At 37.1% G+C, this 21977-nt stretch overlaps 1 protein-coding gene across 5 annotated transcripts in view; it reads left to right on the forward strand.

Moving 5' to 3' along the window:
* ACSL4 (acyl-CoA synthetase long chain family member 4) overlaps positions 1 to 21977 on the forward strand; it is an 81695-nt gene that overhangs the window by 47541 nt on the left and 12177 nt on the right. For all 5 annotated transcript variants that reach the window (XM_081222057.1, XM_081222060.1, XM_081222061.1 and 2 more), the window contains 6 exons: positions 764 to 835; positions 7172 to 7311; positions 8095 to 8267; positions 10384 to 10458; positions 14813 to 15004; positions 16583 to 16697. In XM_081222057.1, the coding sequence (XP_081078183.1) occupies positions 764 to 835; positions 7172 to 7311; positions 8095 to 8267; positions 10384 to 10458; positions 14813 to 15004; positions 16583 to 16697 (767 nt within the window). The remainder of the gene's footprint in view (positions 1 to 763; positions 836 to 7171; positions 7312 to 8094; positions 8268 to 10383; positions 10459 to 14812; positions 15005 to 16582; positions 16698 to 21977) is intronic.

A 21977-nucleotide genomic window follows, 5' to 3' on the forward strand; every position in this document is an offset into this window, starting at 1 on the left:
CTGAGAAAACCATAATTCAAACAGAGTCATGTACCACAATGTTCACTGCAGCTCTATTTACAATAGCCAGGACATGGAAGCAACCTAAGTGTCCATCAACAGATGAATGAATAAAGAAGATGTGGCACATATATACAATGGAATATTACTCAGCCATAAAAAGAAATGAAATTGAGTTATTTGTAGTGAGGTGGATGGACCTAGAGTCTGTCATACAGAGTGACGTCAGAAGGAGAAAAACAAATACTGTATGCTAACACATATACATGGAATCTAAAAAAAAAAAAAATGGCCACAAAAAACCTAACGGCAAGACGGGAATAAAGACACAGACCTACTAGAGAATGGACTTCAGGATACGGGGAGGGGGAAGGGTAAGCTGGGACAAAGTGAGAGAGTGGCATGGACATATATACACTACTCAATGTAAAATAGATAGCTAGTGGGAAGTAGCCACATAGCACAGGGAGATCAGCTTGGTGCTTTGTGACCACCTAGAGGGGTGCTTTGTGACCACCTAGAGGGGTGGGATCGGGAGGGTGAGAGGGAGGGAGACACAAGAGGGAAGAGATATGGGGATATATGTATATGTATACCTGATTCACTTTGTTATAAAGCAGAAACTAACACACCATTGTAAAGCAATTATACTCCAATAAAGATGTTTAAAAAAGTCTGTCTTTGCTCTTGTTAATACTTGAATTATAACCTTTTCTGCTGAAAGTTTCTTTCCTTGATCCTATTTACTTTTTCTTTACTCTAGTCCAGCAAAATTAAAAAGGGAAGCAAAGGAGACTGTACTGTACTGAAGCCTTCACTCATGGCAGCTGTCCCGGTGAGTACAGAATGTTTATGTTATTCACTGCCTGCACTTGGACTTGTAAAAAAGTAACACTCTTAGGTATTTTTCTACATTTTAAAATAATTGTACTTTGGGAAAATTATGGCCAAACGTGTCCCTTAAAATCTTAGCTAAGCACTGGGAAAAGATGAAATGGCAAACTTCTGAAGTGTATGCCTGTTAGGGTTTGCCAATTTTTGAAAATTAAGTGATGAAACTGACCTAGCTCAAATTACCTAGTCTGAGAATTGGTCATAATATTTTAAAGGTAGAATACACTCTAAAGATCATTTTGTTTAATGACTTCATTCAAAAGTGAGGCAACGTAGGCCATCCTAGATAACTGGGGCAGTGTACCCAGCATTGCAGAGCTGATTCATGGCAGAGCTGATTCTAGAATCCAAGCCTCCTGACCCTTATGGTGGCTAAGAAAGAGTAAGGAAACTGTCATTTGAGAGAACTCCCAGAGAAAAAGTTGAATTCTAGATACTCAAAATCCTTATGTGAAATATTGCCTTTTATAAAAATAAGATGTTATATATTATAGCCTTATAATGATAAATTATGAGCTATTTAACACAGTGTTTCTAACTTGTATAATCAAATATATTCTAGCGCTTTAGGCTTCCGAAACTCCAGTGGGAGTAACACCACTGCTTGTATCATGATCAGACTTTACATCTTATCCCATTATCTTTCAAAGAATTGTTTTTGCACACGGAAAACCTGTGATTACACAATGAAGTGTTCAGTTTTTTCTAAGTATTACAGATGGAAGATAACTTTTTTTTAGCTTCTAATTACAAAATTACCGAATAACCAAAGAATTAGATCAGTATAGCCTTTGCTTTTTTATGTAGAGGTGCTGTAGAATTCAGCAAGTTTACAAACTAAAAGGAGAGGCTTCTGATTAAATCATAACACAATGCTAACAATAGGTACCATAGTACTTAAGCATGTTCTAGACACTGTGCTAAAGTGCTTTAGATGGATCATCTCACTTAATCCCCCCTAAGACTCTGCTAGGTGGGTCCTGTTATCCCCATTTTATAAAGAAAAAAAAAACTTGCCAAAGGTCACAGAGCCCATAGATGGTCATTAAAGCTTGAACTCTTGTAGCAGTACGATCGCAGAGACTTCTTAACCACTATGGCTGTCTATTTAGGATTGTTTTTGTTGTTTTGTTTTGGGAAACAATATGTTGGGTTTATTACTCAGGAGTTCCTAGGAAACAGTATCAGAGAACATAATTAGGGAGGGGGAAGGGCCGAGGAGTCTAGGAAGTAATGTCTGAATTTAGGCCTGAAAGGTAAACAGGAGTTAGCTGATATGCTATGTATCCTTTAATTACCCATTGTTCATTCTTCTTTACTTTGTGTTTTGGGAGGCTAATTTCTGTGGATGAATTACCAGGAGGACTTGCTTGCCTTCTGATTTCTGGTGGGGCTTAGCCACTTGTTGGTGCTCATGAAAGTTCAGAGGGCAGGGGGAGAGGTCTGCATACTTACTGCCTTTGCCTCTCCCTGCTGCGCTGCGATTTTTGGCACTTGTTGCCAGGTGCTCATTGGACAGTCTCTTTCCTGTTGGCTCTAACCAGGTCTTTCCCATGGTTACCATCCTCTACCAGGTTCCAGTAATACTTCTCTCCTCTTATTTCTTCAGGCCTAGGGATAGTAAATGGCCTCCTATGTTGCTAGTCCATTGATGCTTCACCAAACCTTATTGGCTCCCTTAGCTCCTCCCACTTGTCTGGAAATAGGCCTTTAAAAAATCTTATTATTGACAATTGTTTTTGATAGATTCTATCTTCTGAGTTTGTTTCTTTCCTGAGTCAGAATAAAAGGTCCATTTAGTATTGTAATGGTCACATATTCCCAGTGTGAGAATTCAGACTAAATCGCTGCTGATAAGCAGTGACTCCACTGAACGTCATGTAATGTTAGGTTGAGGTAAAGGGTGACTGAATGTGCTAACAATAAACCCTGCCAACCTGTTGCAACTGTGTTGTGTTCCTTACTCATTAAGCCCTTTCTGTGCCTGTGATTGGTATATAGTGTTGGAAGGAGCGCTGGAAGTGGTTCTCACACATCTGTCTCACTCCCATATGCTCTCTTCCACCCAACATACTTTCTTTAAAAAATGACATACACATGATTTATTGGTAGGGTACACATGGTACAATTTATTTATTTCCTTTGGGGGTGATTTTTTAAATTGAAATATAGTTGATATATATTATGTTAGTTTCAGGTGTACTACATGATTTGACATTTGCATACCATACACTTTTTTAACATCTTTATTGGAATATAATTGCTTCACAATGTTGTGTTAGTTTCTCCTGTATAACAAAGTGAATCAGCTATACGTATACATATATCTCCATATCCCCTCCCTCTTGCATCTCCCTCCCACCCTCCCTATCCCACCCCTCCAGGTGGTCACAAAGCACCAAGCTGATCTCCCTGTGCTATGCGGCTGCTTCCCACTAGCTAACTATTTTATATTTCGTAGTGTATATATGTCCCTGCCACTCTCTCACTTGGTCCCAGCTTACACTACCCCTCCCCATGTCCTCAAGTCCATTCTCTATGTCTGAGTCTTTATTCCTGTCCTGCCCCTAGGTTCTTCACAACCATTTTTTTTCTTTTTAGATTCCATATATATGTGTTAGCATACGGCATTTGTCTTTCTCTTTCTGACTTACTTCACTCTGTATGACAGACTCTAGGTCCATCCACCTCACTACAAATAACTCAATTTCATTTCTTTTTATGGCTGAGTAATATTCCATTGTATATATGTGCCAAATCTTCTTTATCCATTCATCTGTCGATGGACGCTTACGTTGCTTCCATGTCCTGGCTATTGTAAATAGAGCTGCAGTGAACATTGTGGTACATGACTCTTTTTGAATTATGGTTTTCTCAGGGTATATGCCCAATAGTGGGATTACTGGGTCGTATGGTAGTTCTATTTTTAGTTTTTTAAGGAACCTCCATACTGTTCTCCATAGTGGCTGTATCAATTTACATTCCCACCAACAGTGCAAGAGGGTTCCCTTTCTCCAGACTCTCTCTAGCATTGATTGTTTGTAGAATTTTTGATGGTGGTCATTCTGACCAATGTGAGGTGATACCTCATTGTAGTTTTGATTTTCATTTCTCTAATAGTTAGTGATGTTGAGCATCCTTTCATGTGTTTGTTGGCAATCTGTATATCTTCTTTGGAGAAATATCTATTTAGGTCTCTGCCCATTTTTGGATTGGGTGGTTTGTTTTTTTGATATTGAGCTGCATGAGCTGCTTATATATTTTGGAGATTAATCCTTTGTCAGTTGCTTCATTTGCAAATATTTTCTCCCATTCTGAGGGTTGTCTTTTGGTCTTGTTTATGGTTTCCTTTGCCGTGCAAAAGCTTTTAAGTTTCATTAGGTCCCTTTGTTTATTTTTGTTTTTATTTCCATTTCTCTAGGAGGCGGGTCCAAAAGGATCTTGCTGTGATTTATGTCATAGAGTGTTCTGCCTATGTTTTCCTCTACGAGTTTTATAGCGTCTGGTCTTAAATTTAGGTCTTTAATCCATTTTGAGTTTATTTTTGTGTATGGTGTTAGGGATTGTTCTAATTTCCTTCTTTTACATGTAGCTGTCCAGTTTTCCCAGCACCCCTTATTGAAGAGGCTGTGTTTTCTCCATTGTATAGTCTTGCCTCCTTTTTCAAAAATAAGGTGACCATACGTGCATGGGTTTATCTCTGGGCTTTCTATCCTGTTCCATTGATCTGTATTTCTGTTTTTGTGCCAGAACCATACTGTCTTGATTACTGTAGCCTTGTAGTATAGTCTGAAGTGGGAGCCTGATTCCTCCAGCTCTGTTTTTCTTTCTCAAGATTGCTTTGGCTATTCGGGGTCTTTTGTGTTTCCATACAAATAGTGAAATTTTTTGTTCTAGTTCTGTGAAAAATGCCATTGGTAGTTTGATAGGGATTGCATTGAATCTGTAGATTGCTTTGGGTAGTATAGTCAGTTTCACAATGTTGATTCTTCCAATCCCAGAACATGGTATATCTCTCCATCTGTTTGTATCATCTTTAATTTCTTTCATCAGTGTCTTATAGTTTTCTGCATACAGGTCTTTTGTCTCCTTAGGTAGGTTTATTCCTAGGTATTTTATTCTTTTTGTTGCAGTGGTAAATGGGAGTGTTTCCTTAATTTTTCTTTCAGATTTTTCATCCTTCGTGTATAGGAATGCAAGAGATTTCTATGCATTAATTTTGTATCCTGCTACTTTACCAGATTTGTTGATTAGCTCTAGTAGTTTTCTAGTAGCATGTTTAGGATTCTCTATGTGTAGTATCATGTCATCTGCAAACAGTGACAGCTTTACTTCTTCTCTGATTTGGATTCCTTTTATTTCTTTTTCTTCTCTGATTGCTGTGGCTAAAACTTCCAAAACTATGTTGAATAATAGTGGTGAGAGTGGACAACCTTGTCTTGTTCCTGATCTTAGAGGCAATGGTTTCAGTTTTTCACCATTGAGAACAATGTTGGCTGTGGGTTTGTGATATATGGCCTTTATTATGTTGAGGTAAGTTCCCTCTAGGCCTACTTTCTGGAGTGTTTTTATCATAAATGGGTGTTGAATTTTGTTGAAAGCTTTCTCTGCATCTTTTGAGTTGATCATATGGTTTTTCTTCTTCAATTTGTTAATGTGGTGCATCCCATTGATTGATTTGTATATATTGAAGAATCCTTGCATTCCTGGGGTAAACCCCACTTGATCATGGTGTATGATCCTTTTAATGTGCTGTTGGATTCTGTTTGCTAGTATTTTGTTGAGGAGTTTTGCTTCTATGTTCATCAGTGATATTGGCCTGTAGGTTTCTTTCTTTGTGACATCTTTGTCTGGTTTCCATACACTTTTTAAAGCAGGATAGTTATAGGATGTTGAAATCCTTTTAGGGAACTTCTGGGATTTCTCAGTCACAGATGTAAACAAAGATTTCAGTTATCCAACAGTGATACCTTTTGTGGAAATGTAGAAAACAACATTGTACTGTGCACCCCCCCAGCTTTATTGACATATAATTGACACGTAGCATTGTGTCAGTTTAAGGTGTACAGTGTGATGATTTGATATACATATGTATTGTGGAATGGTTACCACAGTAATGTTAATCAACACATTTATCACCTCACATAGTTACTATTTGTGTGTTTATGATGAGAACATTTAAGATCTATTGTTTTACCACCTTTTAAGTATACAGTACAGTCTTGTTAAGTGTAGTCACCGTGCTGTACATTAGATCTCTAGACTTATTCACCTGGAAGTTTGTACCCTTTGACCAACATCTCCCCATTTCCCTCCCCCCCAGACCTGGACAACCACTTATTTACTCTCTGTTGCTATGAATTCAGCTTTTTTAGGTTTTGCATGTAAGTGAGATCATGTAGTATTTGTCTTTTTCTGTCTGACTTATTTCACTTAGCATAATGCAAGGGCTGGTTCTGCTGTCCTCATTTGTGTATGACTCTGTTCTAATCTTGAAAGAGCCATCCATAGAGTTATTCATTGTAGCACAACTGAATTTACATTAATTGCTATTTTAAATATTTAAAGCTAGGTATTTATAAATAGGTGTGCTTTATGTAATAACTCTTGTTAATTTGTGCTAAGTAATGCCAAGAAAACATCATTTAGTGGTAGTTGGGGCTTTTATTGGTTTGTTTGGGTTTTTTTTTGTTTTCTGTCTTGCATGTATTAGCTTGGGAGTCAGTATATCCCAAACCTAGTCCTACTTCTAATTTCCCAAGGAGCTGTGAACAAGAATCCTGTTTTTTTGTTGTTATCTTAGCTTCTATTAAAATGGAATAGAAATGCCTAAATTATAAGGACATAAGAATTTTAAGGAACTGTAAAACTCTCTGCCAGGCTGTAAGAGTCCCAGCTAGTAGTAAGAAAAACATCAGGATTAGATTCAACATAGTTGGATGTTTTAGTGCTATTTGAGAGTAAGTGAATATATTTGAAGAAAAGAATTTAAAAAATTATCTTTATGTGATAGGTGAATGAACTATTTATTCTCCAGTCAATTTTTTAAAAATTTAGGATAAACTTAGTGTGTAGAACTGAAGAAACCCCTATACTTGTCCTTAGTGTTTTTGAAATAGTGAACAAGTTAGTGAAATTAATCCTACAATATAATAAATATTTCCATTCTACTAAAGACTTTTACCTAAGGTATTGTAAATAAGGTATTTTCGACTAAGACTGTCTCAGTGTTGGTGTAGTTCTTTTCAGATTATTTAATATGTTGCTTGCCTTTTAGGAAATCATGGATAGAATTTATAAGAATGTTATGAGCAAAGTCCAAGAGATGAATTATATCCAGAAAACTCTGTTCAAGATAGGGTATGATTACAAATTGGAACAGATCAAAAAGGGATATGATGCACCACTTTGCAATCTGTAAGTATATCTCATAGACTCTGTAGTTTGAGCCTTTAAATCTTTTTGTGTTTTTACATCTGGCAGATGAGTAAGTAAACAACAAGTTAATTTAGTTTGAGCATCACCACCATGATCATAATGTTGAATTTCTCTTTTATTCACTTCTAAGCCTCATTGCTTGTATAGCAAGCAGAGGACCTTGAACTCTGATCTTGGCAAATTAACAAATTTTAATAATTGAGTACATATTTAAGATTTAATTATAATATTTGGTCTCATGAAGAAAAACTAGAGTAGACTTTTGTGTCAAGACAATTGAGTTTAAAAAATGCCATTTCTAACTCAAAAAAGTGATTTTCAAGATTTATTTGGCGTGAAGGTTTCTGATTTATTGTATTCATAAAATAGCATATTAAGTGTATGAATATAACGGTTATTTTAAATGTGGTGCTGGGGAGTTGAGATGGGGAAGCATTTTTCATTGGAAGGGAAATAAGATAGATGACTAAATGTTCCAAAGGTAACTTTTTCCTTTGACATCATCCTTTTCTTTCATTTACTGTGTGTCAAAGTAGTTTCCTGACACCATACATTTTTCTTTTTGCCTTTTTAAGAGTTTTTCTGGCATTTTTTTTCAATGTGCTACTAGTTGTTGCTTTGTTCACCTCTCATTATCACAATAGTCCTGAAATATAGGTGTTCAACCAAAGTTGAGAAATCTTTTCCAGAGCCTGTAAATTAGTGTGTCACCAAGAATAATCTGTGCGTATATTAAAATCATTTATCATCCCTTTTATCAAGGATACTGTTTAAAAAGGTGAAGGCTCTGCTAGGAGGGAATGTCCGTATGATGCTGTCTGGTGGAGCACCCCTGTCTCCGCAGACACAACGATTCATGAATGTCTGCTTCTGCTGCCCGGTTGGTCAGGGTTATGGACTGACAGAATCGTGTGGTGCTGGCACAGTTACTGAAGGTAAGCATTTTTAATGTGGCAAATAATTATGTTAATTGCTACTGGTAAGGCCAATTTGCATTGCCTTTGGGAACCATGGTAACTTTATACCTCTTAAGTAATATCAGATTCAATGAAAATCTACATATTTTAGTTTTAGAAACTTGTAGTTGAGTCATGTGTACCCTTTATTTTTAAGCCTCGTAAATACTTATGACACATTGTCAGTCCTGAAAGTTCTGTCACCCTGGTCTTGTAATCTTCTTTCTCTAAATGATCACTTCCTCGGAGAACTGCACTCTTGGAATAAGGTATCACTTTTGTGTTCCCTCTCGAATCTGTATTCCTGCCCTGACTTCTTGTTTGCTTTCTGTTGTTTTCAACAGCCTATAGCAGGGTTTCTCAACTTCAGCACTGCTGAAATTTTGAACCAGATAATTCTTTATTGTTGGGAGCTCTCCTGCACATTGTAGGATGTTTAGCCACTAGATAGCTGCCATATAACATGACAATGAATTATATCTTTAGATGTTACCAAATATCCCTTAAGGGGCAAATCACCCTAGGTTGTGAAACAATGGGTATAGTAATTTTTTTACTATCTCACTTTCACTTTAAACTTATGTCCAAAGTCAATGCCATTATCCAAAACCATCTTTCCATTGCCAAATTGTTTGACAGTGTTATTACCATCCTTAAAATCATCCAGGGCATTAGCTTTGAAGTCATCTGATTGTTTATTTTTAATATCTTTAACTTTCACCAGATCTTCCCACTTTTTCATTGGATTGCTCCCTCCACTGCCTGCCACCTTTGGCATCTAACCTTTTATTACTTCACACTGCCCTGTGGTAACAGCCTTTCAGCTGCTGTGTCTGCCTCTATTATATTACTTCTGATTCATCCTCTATTCTTCTGTTAGACACATCCACCTCAAACACTGCTTCATACCTGGTGAACGTAGCTTTCAAGATGTCTCTAACCTGGCACCATTGTACCTCTTCATCATTCTTTGCCACCTGTGTACACACCAGGATTCTTGTTTCCAAATAAGCCAACCTTCTTACTCTCTCTTGTATTTTCTGTTCCCTTCTCTTGCAATGCCCTTTTTGCTATCTGGTCACAGCCATCTTCTCATGTGCAACTCTTCAGTTAAGGGTTTCCCAGACATTTCATCTTACATTGATCTTTCTAGTCTCCAAGGTGCTGTTGTTCTCACCATCAGTACCACGCAGTTTAGTATTTAAAAGTGCTCTAAATTATTTCACGTACTTTTCTCTCCAGGTAGTTTGTTTGTAAGCTCATTGAGGGCAGGGTCTCCTTACCTTTAATGTGTTTTCCTCACAATGTTTAATATAATGCTAGGTACATAATAGGTTGTCCATAAATACTTGATTACTGTGAGCAATAATCACAAACTACAAAAGGATAATATCATCATCATCATCATGTTGGATAATAGCTGCTAACATTTATTGAACACTTTGTTTTTTGCCAAGAAGTGTTAAGCACTGTCCACGAATCATCTCATTTAACCCTCACAGCATATCCCTGTATGAAATGGGTTCTGTTATTATTCCCTTTTATATAGATGAGGAAATGGAGATTTAGGGAAGTTAAGTAACTTGTCCAATTTATACATCCAGTCAGCGAGTTGTAGAGGAGGACTTCCAATCAAAATCTGTCTTACCAGAATCCTACGTAGATAATGGTGGAGCCAGCTCTCCTCCCTTAACAGATTTTTATACTTAATTATCCGAAATGTAGCCATGAGAAGCCAAAATGATGTACCAACATTGAAATCAATTACACTGTTAAAATGAAGCTGAAGGGACTTCCCCTGGCGGTCCAGTGGTTAAGACTCTATGCTTCCACTGCAGGGGGCACGGGTTCGATCCCTGGTCAGGGAACTAAGATCCCGCACATTGTGTGGTGTGGCCAAAAATAAATAAATAAATAAATAAATAATGAAGCTGAATTATTGAAAAATGGTCACGCTTTGCATTCCTCTCACTATGGCCTCTTCTTTTGTCATCTTTCAGAATCTGGCTCCAACTTTAATATTCCTGTAATCACATTAGTGGGAGTCTGAAATTTGTTACACTAATTAATATCTTTGTTGCTCTTTCCCTTATAGTTACTGACTATACTACTGGCAGAGTTGGAGCCCCTCTTATTTGCTGTGAGATTAAGCTAAAAGACTGGCAGGAAGGTAAGCATTTTATGACAAGCTCTAGTGTTTCTAGATATGCTAAAAACTACTGCGAGCCTCTAGACTTCCATTTTTATAAAGCATTAGGTTGTCTGCGGTAGCAAGCGAGTCTTTGCTGTTGCTTTTCCCTGTGCTTTCTTTTTCTTCAGTAACATTGTTAGGTTCCCAAGAGGAAAGGGAAATCTCTAGAATCTAGGCATGATGATTCTGAACTTGGGAATACTCGATGGTAAAGAGGAAACAATTCTTAGCGGGGCATTCCCTGGATTTGGAGAAGGATGTATATCCTACCTTTTGAAGCTAGATTTTGCTAGTGAGTAGGTTTCGGCTGGGAAATGAAACCCCATATTCTCAGGCGATAGAGTGACTAATCACACACACACACATCCCCCCCAACTTAGCGCTTGACCCCAGCAAACATTTTTTTTAAAGAGAGTTAACTTTTATTAAATATCTTATAGGTTCTAGGCAAAGGACTAGACACTTGATGTGAATTATTTCATTAACTTCATCAGCAGTTTGTAGTGAGATAGGCATATACAAATAAACCCATAGACTGACAAACAAGTGAATTAAGAACTACTTAACACACAGCACATTCAATGGCCAAGGAAATTGTAATTCAGAGACATTAATTGCACAGCTAGTAAGTGGCAGAGCATGAATCACACCTAGAACTGTTTGACACTAAAACTGATGCACTTTCTACCATACTTTGCTGTCTCCTAAATCACATCCCTGGTTTGGCTCAATCAAACTTTTGGTAAACAGTGAATCACCATATGATTTTGCAGTGGAGTACAAGCTCTTGGCAAGATCTTATATCAGAAAAGATACCAAGGAGAGAATTATTTTGAAGACATTTTCCTGGACCTGACTCCTGGTACATCCTGAAGTTTAGTAAGGAAAAAACAGTTCCACTGGATTACTCAAGAGGCAAATGGGAACCTTGTGGAGGAAAATAAAAAGAATGGACTGGGTCTGAACAAGGAGTAAGAAAATCTCAACCTTAATCCAGGTTTTGCATTTAATTCACCAGTGCACCTTAAACTCACTTAGAAAACTTGATATTCCATATAACTAAGTGAAAGGAGGAAGTTAACAAACAGCCTTATGTAAACAATATTAAGTAATTTTTTTACTGGCTTTTCAAAAACTACCTTCTTTACTCCCTGTCTTATCCATATGGTCTTACAACCTCACAGAGAATGTAGCAATGGGGACAGATTTTCACAGAACCTGGCATATAGAAGAGTGGTTCCTACTCTTTAGCATGCATGAGAATCATCTGGAAAGATGATAAAACACAAATTCCTGGACCCTACCTCCAGAAAGACTCATTCAGTAGATCTGAGGAGACCTGATAATTTGTATTTCTTTTTTTTTTTTTGCTTGGTCACTGTGCATGTTATTCAGTTCACATACAGACAGCAAGATCCATGTATTGCTTAGAATAGAACCATTTAACCTTCAAGTATTTTGGAATTTTCCAGCTTTGTTTTTTTTTTTCTTCACACACACACACTGTATTTTATTTTTACAAGAGATAAATAAACTGACACCAAGCATTGTAAATGGATGACCACAACAAAAGCAACAATGATTGCAATTACCAAACATGAAACACACTCATACTATGTCATAATATTGCCATTCAGTCCAGTAATCCTCCACTGTAACAGCTCCTTTATTTTGCAGTGAAAATTGATCTGTATATTTTTTGCCTCTGGGTCCTTGTGGGATTTTTTTTTATTCAAACATAAAGTCACAAAAATTATAATCATCCTCATCAGTTCACTCAGTCCCATGTAATTAATTTTTTTTTCATCTTGATCTTTTGTTAGCACTTTTATGAATTCATCAGTTTTCCATTAGAGTTCTGAAAATGCTTATTCATTCAGTTCAGCAGTATAGTCAGTTACCAGATACCTGTACTTGTCAGAGTCTTTTCCATGAATTCCTTGAAGATGAAACCCTTTTATAGGAACATTTTTGCAAAAGCATCAGAGTACACCCAGAGCTGTCTGTAAATGACAAAAGACTTAAAAATGACCACAGTTAAAGATTTGATGAAAGTTCATGATAATGCAATTGACAAGGAAATTTAGTTATTTCTGAGATATACATTTTAAAGTAATAACTAGAATTATGACTTATAACATTATACCAGAACATATAAGATTTTTAGAAATTTCATGTAATGTCTGAAACATTTATATTAACATATTTCCATACAAATAACCCAAAGAAAGTTTAGTATTAGTTGTTTTTGTTTGTTTTTTTATACTGCAGGTTCTTATTAGTCATCAATTTTATACACATCAGTGTATACATGTCAATCCCAATTGCCCCCAGCAAACATTTTTATAGTTGAGAATCAATTGTCCAGCTATTTGTATAGTTTAATTTTTATAAGTAACTGCAGAAGGTGAGCCACTTAGAGGAAACCTGTGTTTTATAGACAGTGGTGATAATCTGCAAAAGCAAAGCAGTCTTCCTATGATGAAATTGTGAAAAATATTAAACATATTCATTAACTGCAAAATAATGAATAGCCTAGCCATGCCAGATAAAGGAAGAGTAATTAAAAAGCTTAAGATTTTCTTTTATTTTTAAAAAAATTATTTATTTATTCATATTTGGCTGCTTTGGGTCTTTGTTGCTGCGCGCAGGCTTTCTCTAGTTGCGATGAGCAGGGGGAACCCTTCATTGCGGTGTGCGGGCGTCTCATTGCGGTGTGCGGGCGTCTCATTGCGGTGGCTTCTATTGTTGCGAAGCACAGGCTCTAGGCGCGAGGGCTTCAGTAGTTGTGGCACACGGACTCAGTAATTGTGGCTTGCAGGCTCCAGAGCGCAGGCTCAGTAGCTGTGGTGCACGGGTTTAGTTGCTCCGTGGCATGTGGGATCTTCCCAGACCAGGGATCAAACCTGTGTCCCCTGCGTTGGCAGGTGGATTCTTAACCACTGAGCCACCAGGGAAATCCCTCTTTAACTTTTCAATTTGGTATATTTGACATACAACATTGTGTAAATTTAAGGTGTACAACATGTTAATTTGATACATTTACATGTTATAATATGATCACTGCCATAGCGATATTTAGCATCTCTATTACATTACATAATTGCCTTTTTAGTGGCTGGGATAGTTAAGTTTTAGTCTCTAAACAAGTCTGATGAATATAGTACAATATTGTTGTGTGTAAAGAGCCATAGACTGAACCTTTAAAGGACCAGTTACCTTGTAGGACACATCCCTTAGGTTATTTGAACCCAAGAAAATGAATGAGCTTTATCTGGCATAAATTTGAAGTTTCAAAAAGTGTTTCTCCTATGTGACTTTTTTTTTTTTTTTTTTTGCGGTATGTGGGCCTCTCACTGTTGTGGCCTCTCCCATTGCGGAGCACAGGCTCCGGACGCACAGGCTCAGCGGCCATGGCTCACGGGCCCAGCCGCTCCGCGGCATGTGGGATCTTCCCAGACCGGGGCACGAACCCGTTTCCCCTGCATCGGCAGGCGGACTCTCAACCACTGCGCCACCAGGGAAGCCCTCCTATGTGACTTTTTATTATGTGCATTACTGTGGTGCTCTATGAGCAAACAACTGTTCCTTTTTAAATACCACACTGAAAGGCCAATTTTATTCCCAAGAGTTTTACATCTTGGGAATAAGTCCTCCTTTCTCCCATGGTAATGCCTTTCCAATTTTAGAATGAAAATCTTAAAAAAATATAGCAAGTGTGTGTCTATGTATATTGGGCATCAGCATCAATATTGCTTTACTAAATGGGTTATTTATTAAGCAGTGGAATCATAGAAACAAGGTATATTGTAAAACTTGGTAAGGAGAATTTTGCCTTTAATTTTTATTTTTCTAATTTTTCTGGTACTGGGCTTTAATGTCAGTTTTGGAGAGTGGGTCCATATTTGGAGTTTTCCTTGCTATGAAAGACCCTTTGCTTTATATAATGAGTTTAATGTTTTATGTACAATGGGTTTTGTCATACTGAAATATTGAATAGTTTTAAATTTATAACTACCTATGCTCTTTGATTAAAACCTCCTTAGAATATATCTGAAACACATTTGATATCAACATATTAATAATTTACTTCTAACAACTTCAAGTGTTACCCTGCTTGGGGGTGATTTTATCTTAACAGAACTCTATGAACCCTAAGCTTTAATGATGTTCCAAGTGTGAAATTTTATGATCCTGGGAAATATTAACTAATATGCTCCCGTAAACTGAAGTAAAATTTGATCAGCAGAAAAATAGTAGCAAAGGATCTTTAAGAATTAATACAAGTAAGTTTGTTTTAGAACAATAGCTAATTTGCTTTTATGACTTCCAGGTGGTTATACAGTTCATGACAAACCAAACCCCAGAGGTGAAATCGTAATCGGTGGACAGAATATCTCCATGGGATATTTTAAAAATGAAGAGAAAACAGCTGAGGATTATTCTGTGGACGAAAATGGCCAAAGGTGGTTTTGCACTGGTGATATTGGAGAATTCCATCCCGATGGGTGTTTACAGATTATCGGTCAGTGTATTCTCTTTTTGTGCTTTTCTTTAGTTTTTGCAACTTCCACATATATGAAAGGTAATATTGGTCAAGTCATTAATAGGGTTGAGGATTCCATTGGTTTAAACTTTAGAAAAGTTATTTAACTTAGGTCTGTGCTTCTCCATCTGTGAAATAGGGACAACAATACTGACCTGGTAGGGGTTTTGTTAGGATTAAATGAGTTGTTACATGTAAAATGTTTAGAGCAGGGCAGTGCCTGCTACCTTACTAAGTGGTAGCAGAAGCAGCATTGGGGTAGGGAGGGTGGGCAGGAAAATAGCAGTTGGCAGTGAGAAAACAAAAATTGCTCAGAAGAGGTTTTCTTTGTTTGTTTCTTTGTTTTGTTTTCTTTTGGTCAACTATTGATACATTTGGTTCTGTATAACCATCTACTGTAACATACCCTATTCTAGGCCTTCCTCACCATTTACCTCCCCACCCAAGAAGCATTGTGGACATGATATTTTCCCTAGTGGCCATTTATATGACTCTAACTAGCCTGGACTCTTAGAAAATTATAATATCAGTCCTCAACATTAATCTGTTCTTCTGAGAATGTCAGTTGGCTTGGCACTGCCCTTATTGAGCCTACTGAAATAGATTATGTTCAAAGCTACTCCAAAATAGCCCTTACACTACTCACTTTAATCAGGCAAAAGTTAAAAATTTGACTAGCCGATAAGGACCACTCTGTTGGGTCCCATTCAGATCCTTTTCAAGCCATAAAATTTCCTCAGTCATTATCTCTAGTGGTCCATTTAAGTCTGTCTCTGGACCCTTATGTGACCTGAATATAGTTAGAGATTCCTGGGAAAATTGGTTCTTCGCCTAGAAGTTTGATCTGCCAGGGAAATTCCCAGGAAACATGGCTCAGTCTAGAACCAGTAACTCCCCCACCTACACCACCACCGCCTTTTTCCCCTTGATCCTTAATTGTGCTGGAATCAAAGGCTGGCTCTGGTGGCATGTGTACTGGGTTCCCAGCCTATGGGTAGGCAAGTCAGCACTCACACAAAGGATGTAAGGCAATCTGATGATGTGCCATCCTATGCCAGAGTGTTATTAGTGCACTGTCATTTTAACAAGATAATGACAAATCTGGAAAATGGGGAATTAACATTTATTGACTGTGTTCTGTAGGTCAGACATTGTGCTACATGCCAGTATGAGGTAGGCATCATTATCCCTGATAAAATTTGAGGGTTGGAGCGGTCAGATGACATGTCTAGGATCACATAGCTAGTAAGGGGCAGAGCTACCATTCAAATCTAAAGCCCCAAAGTCTTTGTTCCTTCTATTAAATTCATTATAATATTAAACATTATAGTAAGATATTAAAGCTTTTGGTGTAGGATATAACGTTTTAGCCAGTACTTCTTTAACTAGGCATTTTCTTTTTAACTGATGTGTATGGGCAAACATTAGATATAACAAGATTTTAAAAGAAGTATCTTTATAAATAAAGATTAAGGTGATGAGACTGAAAGAAAATCAGAATTGGACATACCTTAATAAATGTACTATGGATAACATAACATGCTTCATGACTTACAGATCGTAAGAAAGATCTGGTGAAGTTACAAGCAGGGGAATATGTATCTCTTGGGAAAGTAGAAGCTGCACTGAAGAACTGTCCACTTATTGACAACATCTGTGCTTTTGCCAAAAGGTAATTTTAAAGTTGCATCTGTGTTTCATATACTTACAGTAAAAGGATAATTGGGAAAAAATTGATACAATCATAAGGGAAACATCAAACTTTCAGAGTTGGGGAATGTTGTAAATTTATGAAAGTTCTTGAATTCAACAGCTTAAAGGTCATTTGAGATAATCCAAACATTTTAACTATTTACTGGACCACCTACTATGTCTTGCTAAATACTTAGCTATGCCACAACAGTTATTTCATTTAACATCCATAACAACTGAAACTTAGCATAGGTAATTTTCCCAAGAGGGTAACACAGCTAGTACAAGTTTTCTAAATAAAAAAACCTGAGAGATTGAACCATTTTCTTTCTTTATGTGTTAATATGGTTTATTTTTCTGGGCTTTGTTACTCCCTTTAAAAAATTTAATTATAAAAAACACAAAACCTAAATTTACCATCTTAACCATCCTAAGTGTACCGTTCACTAGGGTTAAGTATATTCACACTGTTGTACAACCAGTCTCCAGAACTTTTCATCTTGAAAAAATGAAACTCAATATCCATTAAACCACTCCCCATTTCCCCTCCCCCCACCCAGCCCCTGGCCACCACCATTCTACTTTCTGTTTCTGTGAATCTGACTCCTCTAGATACCTTGAATAAATAGAATCATACAGTGTTTGTCTTTTTGTGACTGGCTTATTTCACTTAGCAGAATGCTCCTCAGGATTCATCTACATTGTAGTGTGTGTCAGAATTTCCTTCCTTTTTAAGGCTGAATAATATTCCGTTGTATGTATAGACCACTTTTTTGTTTAGTCATTCATCCATCAATGGACAACTTGGGTTGCTTCTACCTCTTGACTATTGTGAATGATACTGCTATGAACATGAATATTCAAATATCTCTTGAAGATCCTGCTTTCAATTCTTTTGGGTATATACCCAGATGTGGGATTGCTGGATCATATGGTAGTTCTATTTTTTATTTTTTGAGGAACTGCCATACTCTTTCCATTATGGCAGCACTATTTTTTTTCCTTCCCATCAACAGTGTATAAGGGTTTTAATTTCTCCACATCCTCAGCAACATTTGTTTCTACTTAAAAAAATTTTTTTATAGTAGTCACGGTAATGAGTTTGAGGGGGTATCTTGCCCCTCAGGATTAGTGATGTTTGAGCATCTTTACATCTGCTTGTTTGGCCGTTTGTTTATCACCTCTGGAGAAATGTCTAATCAAGTCCTTTGCTCATTAAAATTTTTTTCCCTCTTATTTTTGATTATACAATACAGTGTTATCAGCTGTAATCACCATGTTACACATTAGATCATCAGACCCTATTCATCTTATAGCTAAAAGTTTGTACCCTTTTATCAGCCTCCACTCCCAGCCCATAGCAACCACTTTTCTATTCTCTGTTTCTATGAGTTTGACTTTTTTTTTTTTTAAGATTCCACATTTAAGCAATACCATGCAGTTTTTGTCTTTCTCTGTCTGGTTTGTTACACTTAGCATGATACCCTCCAGGTTCATCAATTTTATCTCAAATGGCAGAATCTCTTTCTCATGGCTCAGTAATATTCCACTGAACATATACACCACATCTTCCTTATCCATTCACTTGTTGATGGACACTTGGTTGTTTCTATATCTTGGCTATTATGGACGAATGCAGCAATGAACATGGACCAGATATCTCCTTGATATCCTGTTTTCATTTCCTTTGGATTTATACCAAGAAGTTGGATTGCTGGATCATATGGTAGTTCCATTTTTAATTTTTTGAGGAGTCTCCATACTGTTTTCCATAGTGCCTGCACCACTTTGCATTCCCACCAACAGTGCACAAGGGTTCCCTTCCCTTTTCTTCACATCCTCACCAAAACTTGTTATTTCTTAGCTTTTTGATAATAGGCATTTTAACAGGTATGAGGTGATATCTTGTTGTGGTTTTGATTTGCATTTCCCTGATAACTGGTAATATTGAGCACCTTTTCATGTACCCATTGGCCATCTGTATGTCTTCTTTGGAGAAACGTCTATTCAATTCCCCTGTCCATATTTTAATTGATTTTTTTTTCCTATTGAGTAGTATGAGCTCTTTATGTGTTTTGGATATTAATCCCTTATCATATATGATTTTCAAATACTTTCTCCTATTTTGTAGGTTGCCTTTTCATTTTGTTGATAGTTTCCTTTGCTGTGCAGAAGCATTTTAGTTTTATATACTCCCACTTGTTTATTTTTGATTTTGTTGCCTTTGCTTTTGGTGTCAAATTCAATAAGTCATTGCCACGACCTATGTCAAAAGATCTTCCCCCTATGTTTCCTTCTACGAGTTTTATGGTTTCAGGTCTTTGCCCATTTTTAATGGGGTTATTTTGTTGTTGTTGTTGAGTTGTAGGAATTCTTTATACATTCTAGATATAAACCCCTTAACAGACATATGATTTGCAAATATTTTATCCAGTTCCATAGACTGCCTTTTTACACTCTGTTGTGACATTTGATACACAGAACATTTTTTATTTTTTTATTTTTATTTTTTATTTTTTAATAGTTTCTGCCTTATAACAAATTGAATCAGTCATACATATACATCTGTTCCCATATCCGTTCCCTCTTGCATCTCCCTCCCTCCCACCCTCCCTATCCCACACCTCCAGGCGGTCACAAAGCACCGAGCTGATCTCCCTGTGCTATGCGGCTGCTACCCACTAGCTATCTACCTTACGTTTGGTACTGTATATATGTCCATGCCTCTCTCTCGCTTTGTCACAGCTTACCCTTCCCCCTCCCCATATCCTCAAGTCCATTCTCAAGTAGGTCTGTGTCTTTATTCCTGTTTTACCCCTAGGTTCTTCATGACATTTTTTTCCTTAAATTCCATATATATGTGTTAGCATACAGTATTTACCTTTCTCTTTCTGACTTACTTCATTCTGTATGACAGATTCTAGGTCTATCCACCTCATTACAAATAGCTCAATTTCATCTCTTTATATGGCTGAGTAATATTCCATTGTATATATGTGCCACATCTTCTTTATCCATTCATCTGATGATGGACACTTAGGTTGTTTCCATCTCTGGGCTATTGTGAATAGAGCTGCAATGAACATTTTGGTACATGTCTCTTTTTGAATTATGGTTTTCTCAGGGTATATGCCTAGTAGTGGGATTGCTGGGTCATATGGTAGTACTATTTGTAGTTTTTTAAGGAACCTCCATACTGTTCTCCATAGAGGCTGTACCAATTCACATTCCCATCAGCAGTGCAAGAGTGTTCCCTTTTCTCCACACCCTCTCCAGCATTTATTGTTTCTAGATTTCTTGATGATGGCCATTCTGACTGGTGTGAGATGATATCTCATTGTAGTTTTGATTTGCATTTCTCTAATCATTAATGATGTTGAGCATTCTTTCATGTGTTTGTTTGCAGTCTGTATATCTTCTTTGGAGAAATGTCTATTTAGGTCTTCTGCCCATTTTTGGATTGGGTTGTTTGTTTTTTGGCTATTGAGCTGCATGAGCTGCTTATAAATTTTGGAGATTAATCCTTTGTCAGTTGCTTCATTTGCAAATATTTTCTCCCATTCTAAGGGTTGTCTTTTGGTCTTGTTTATGGTTTCCTTTGCTGTGCAAAAGCTTTGAAGTTTCATTAGGTCCCATTTGTTTATCTTTGTTTTTATTTCCATTTCTCTAGGAGGTGGGTCAAAAAGGATCTTGCTGTGATTTATGTCATAGAGTGTTCTGCCTATGTTTTCCTCTAAGAGTTTGATCGTTTCCGGCCTTACATTTAGGTCTTTAATCCATTTAGAGCTTATTTTTGTGTATGGTGTTAGGGAGTGATCTAATCTCATACTTTTACATGTCCCTGTCCAGTTTTCCCAGCACCACTTATTGAAGAGGCTGTCCTTTCTCCACTGTACATTCCTGCCTCCTTTATCAAAGATAAGTTGACCATATGTGCGTGGGTTTATCTCTGGGTTTTCTATCCTGTTCCATTGATCTATCTTTCTGTTTTTGTGCCAGTACCACACTGTCTTGATTACTGTAGCTTTGTAGTATAGTCTAAAGTCAGGGAGCCTGATTCCTCCAGCTCCGTTTTTCGTTCTCAAGATTGCTTTGGCTATTCGGGGTCTTTTGTTTTTCCAAACAAATTGTGAAATTTTTTGTTCTAGTTCTGTGAAAAATGCCAGTGGTAGTTTGATAGGGATTGCATTGACTCTGTAGATTGCTTTGGGTAGTAGAGTCATTTTCACAATATTGATTCTTCCAATCCAGGAACATGGTATATCTCTCCATCTATTTGTATCATCTTTAATTTCTTTCATCAGTGTCTTATAATTTTCTGCATACAGGTCTTTTGTCTCCTTAGGTAGGTTTATTCCTAGATATTTTATGCTTTTTGTTGCAATGGTAAATGGGAGTGTTTTCCTGATTTCACTTTCAGATTTTTCATCATCAGTGTACAGGAATGCCAGAGATTTCTATGCATTAATTTTGTATCCTGCTACTTTACCACATTCATTGATTAGCTCTAGTAGTTTTCTGGTAGCATCTTTAGGATTCTCTATGTACAGTATCTTGTCATCTGCACACAGTGACAGCTTTACTTCTTCTTTTCCAGTTTGGATTCCTTTTATTTCCTTTTCTTCTCTGATTGCTGTGGCTAAAACTTCCAAAACTAGGTTGAATAAGAGTGGTGAGAGTGGGCAGCCTTGTCTTGTTCCTGATCTTAGTGGAAATGGTTTCAGTTTTTTACCACTGAGGACGATGTTGGCTGTGGGTTTGTCATATATGGCCTTTATTATGTTGAGGAAAGTTCCCTCTATGCCTACTTTCTGCAGGGTTTTTATCATAAATGGGTGTTGAATTTTGTTGAAAGCTTTCTCTGCATCTATTGAGATGATCATATGGTTTTTCTCCTTCAATTTGTTAATATGGTGTATCACGTTGATTGATTTGCATATATTGAAGAATCCTTGCATTCCTGGAATAAATCCCACTTGATCATGGTGTATGATCCTTTTAATGTGCTGTTGGATTCTGTTTGCTAGTATTTTGTTGAGGATTTTTGCCTCTATGTTTATCAGTGATATTGGCCTGTAGATTTCTTTCTTTGTGACATCCTTGCCTGGTTTTGGTATCAAGGTGATGGTGGCCTCGTAGAATGAGTTTGGGAGTGTTCCTCCCTCTGCTATATTTTGGAAGAGTTTGAGAAGGATAGGTGTTAGCTCTTCTCTAAATGTTTAATAGAATTCGCCTGTGAAACCATGTGGTCCTGGGCTTT

Source organism: Mesoplodon bidens (genome assembly GCF_964165515.1).
Source record: "Mesoplodon bidens genome assembly, chromosome: X".
NCBI lineage: Eukaryota > Metazoa > Chordata > Mammalia > Artiodactyla > Ziphiidae > Mesoplodon > Mesoplodon bidens.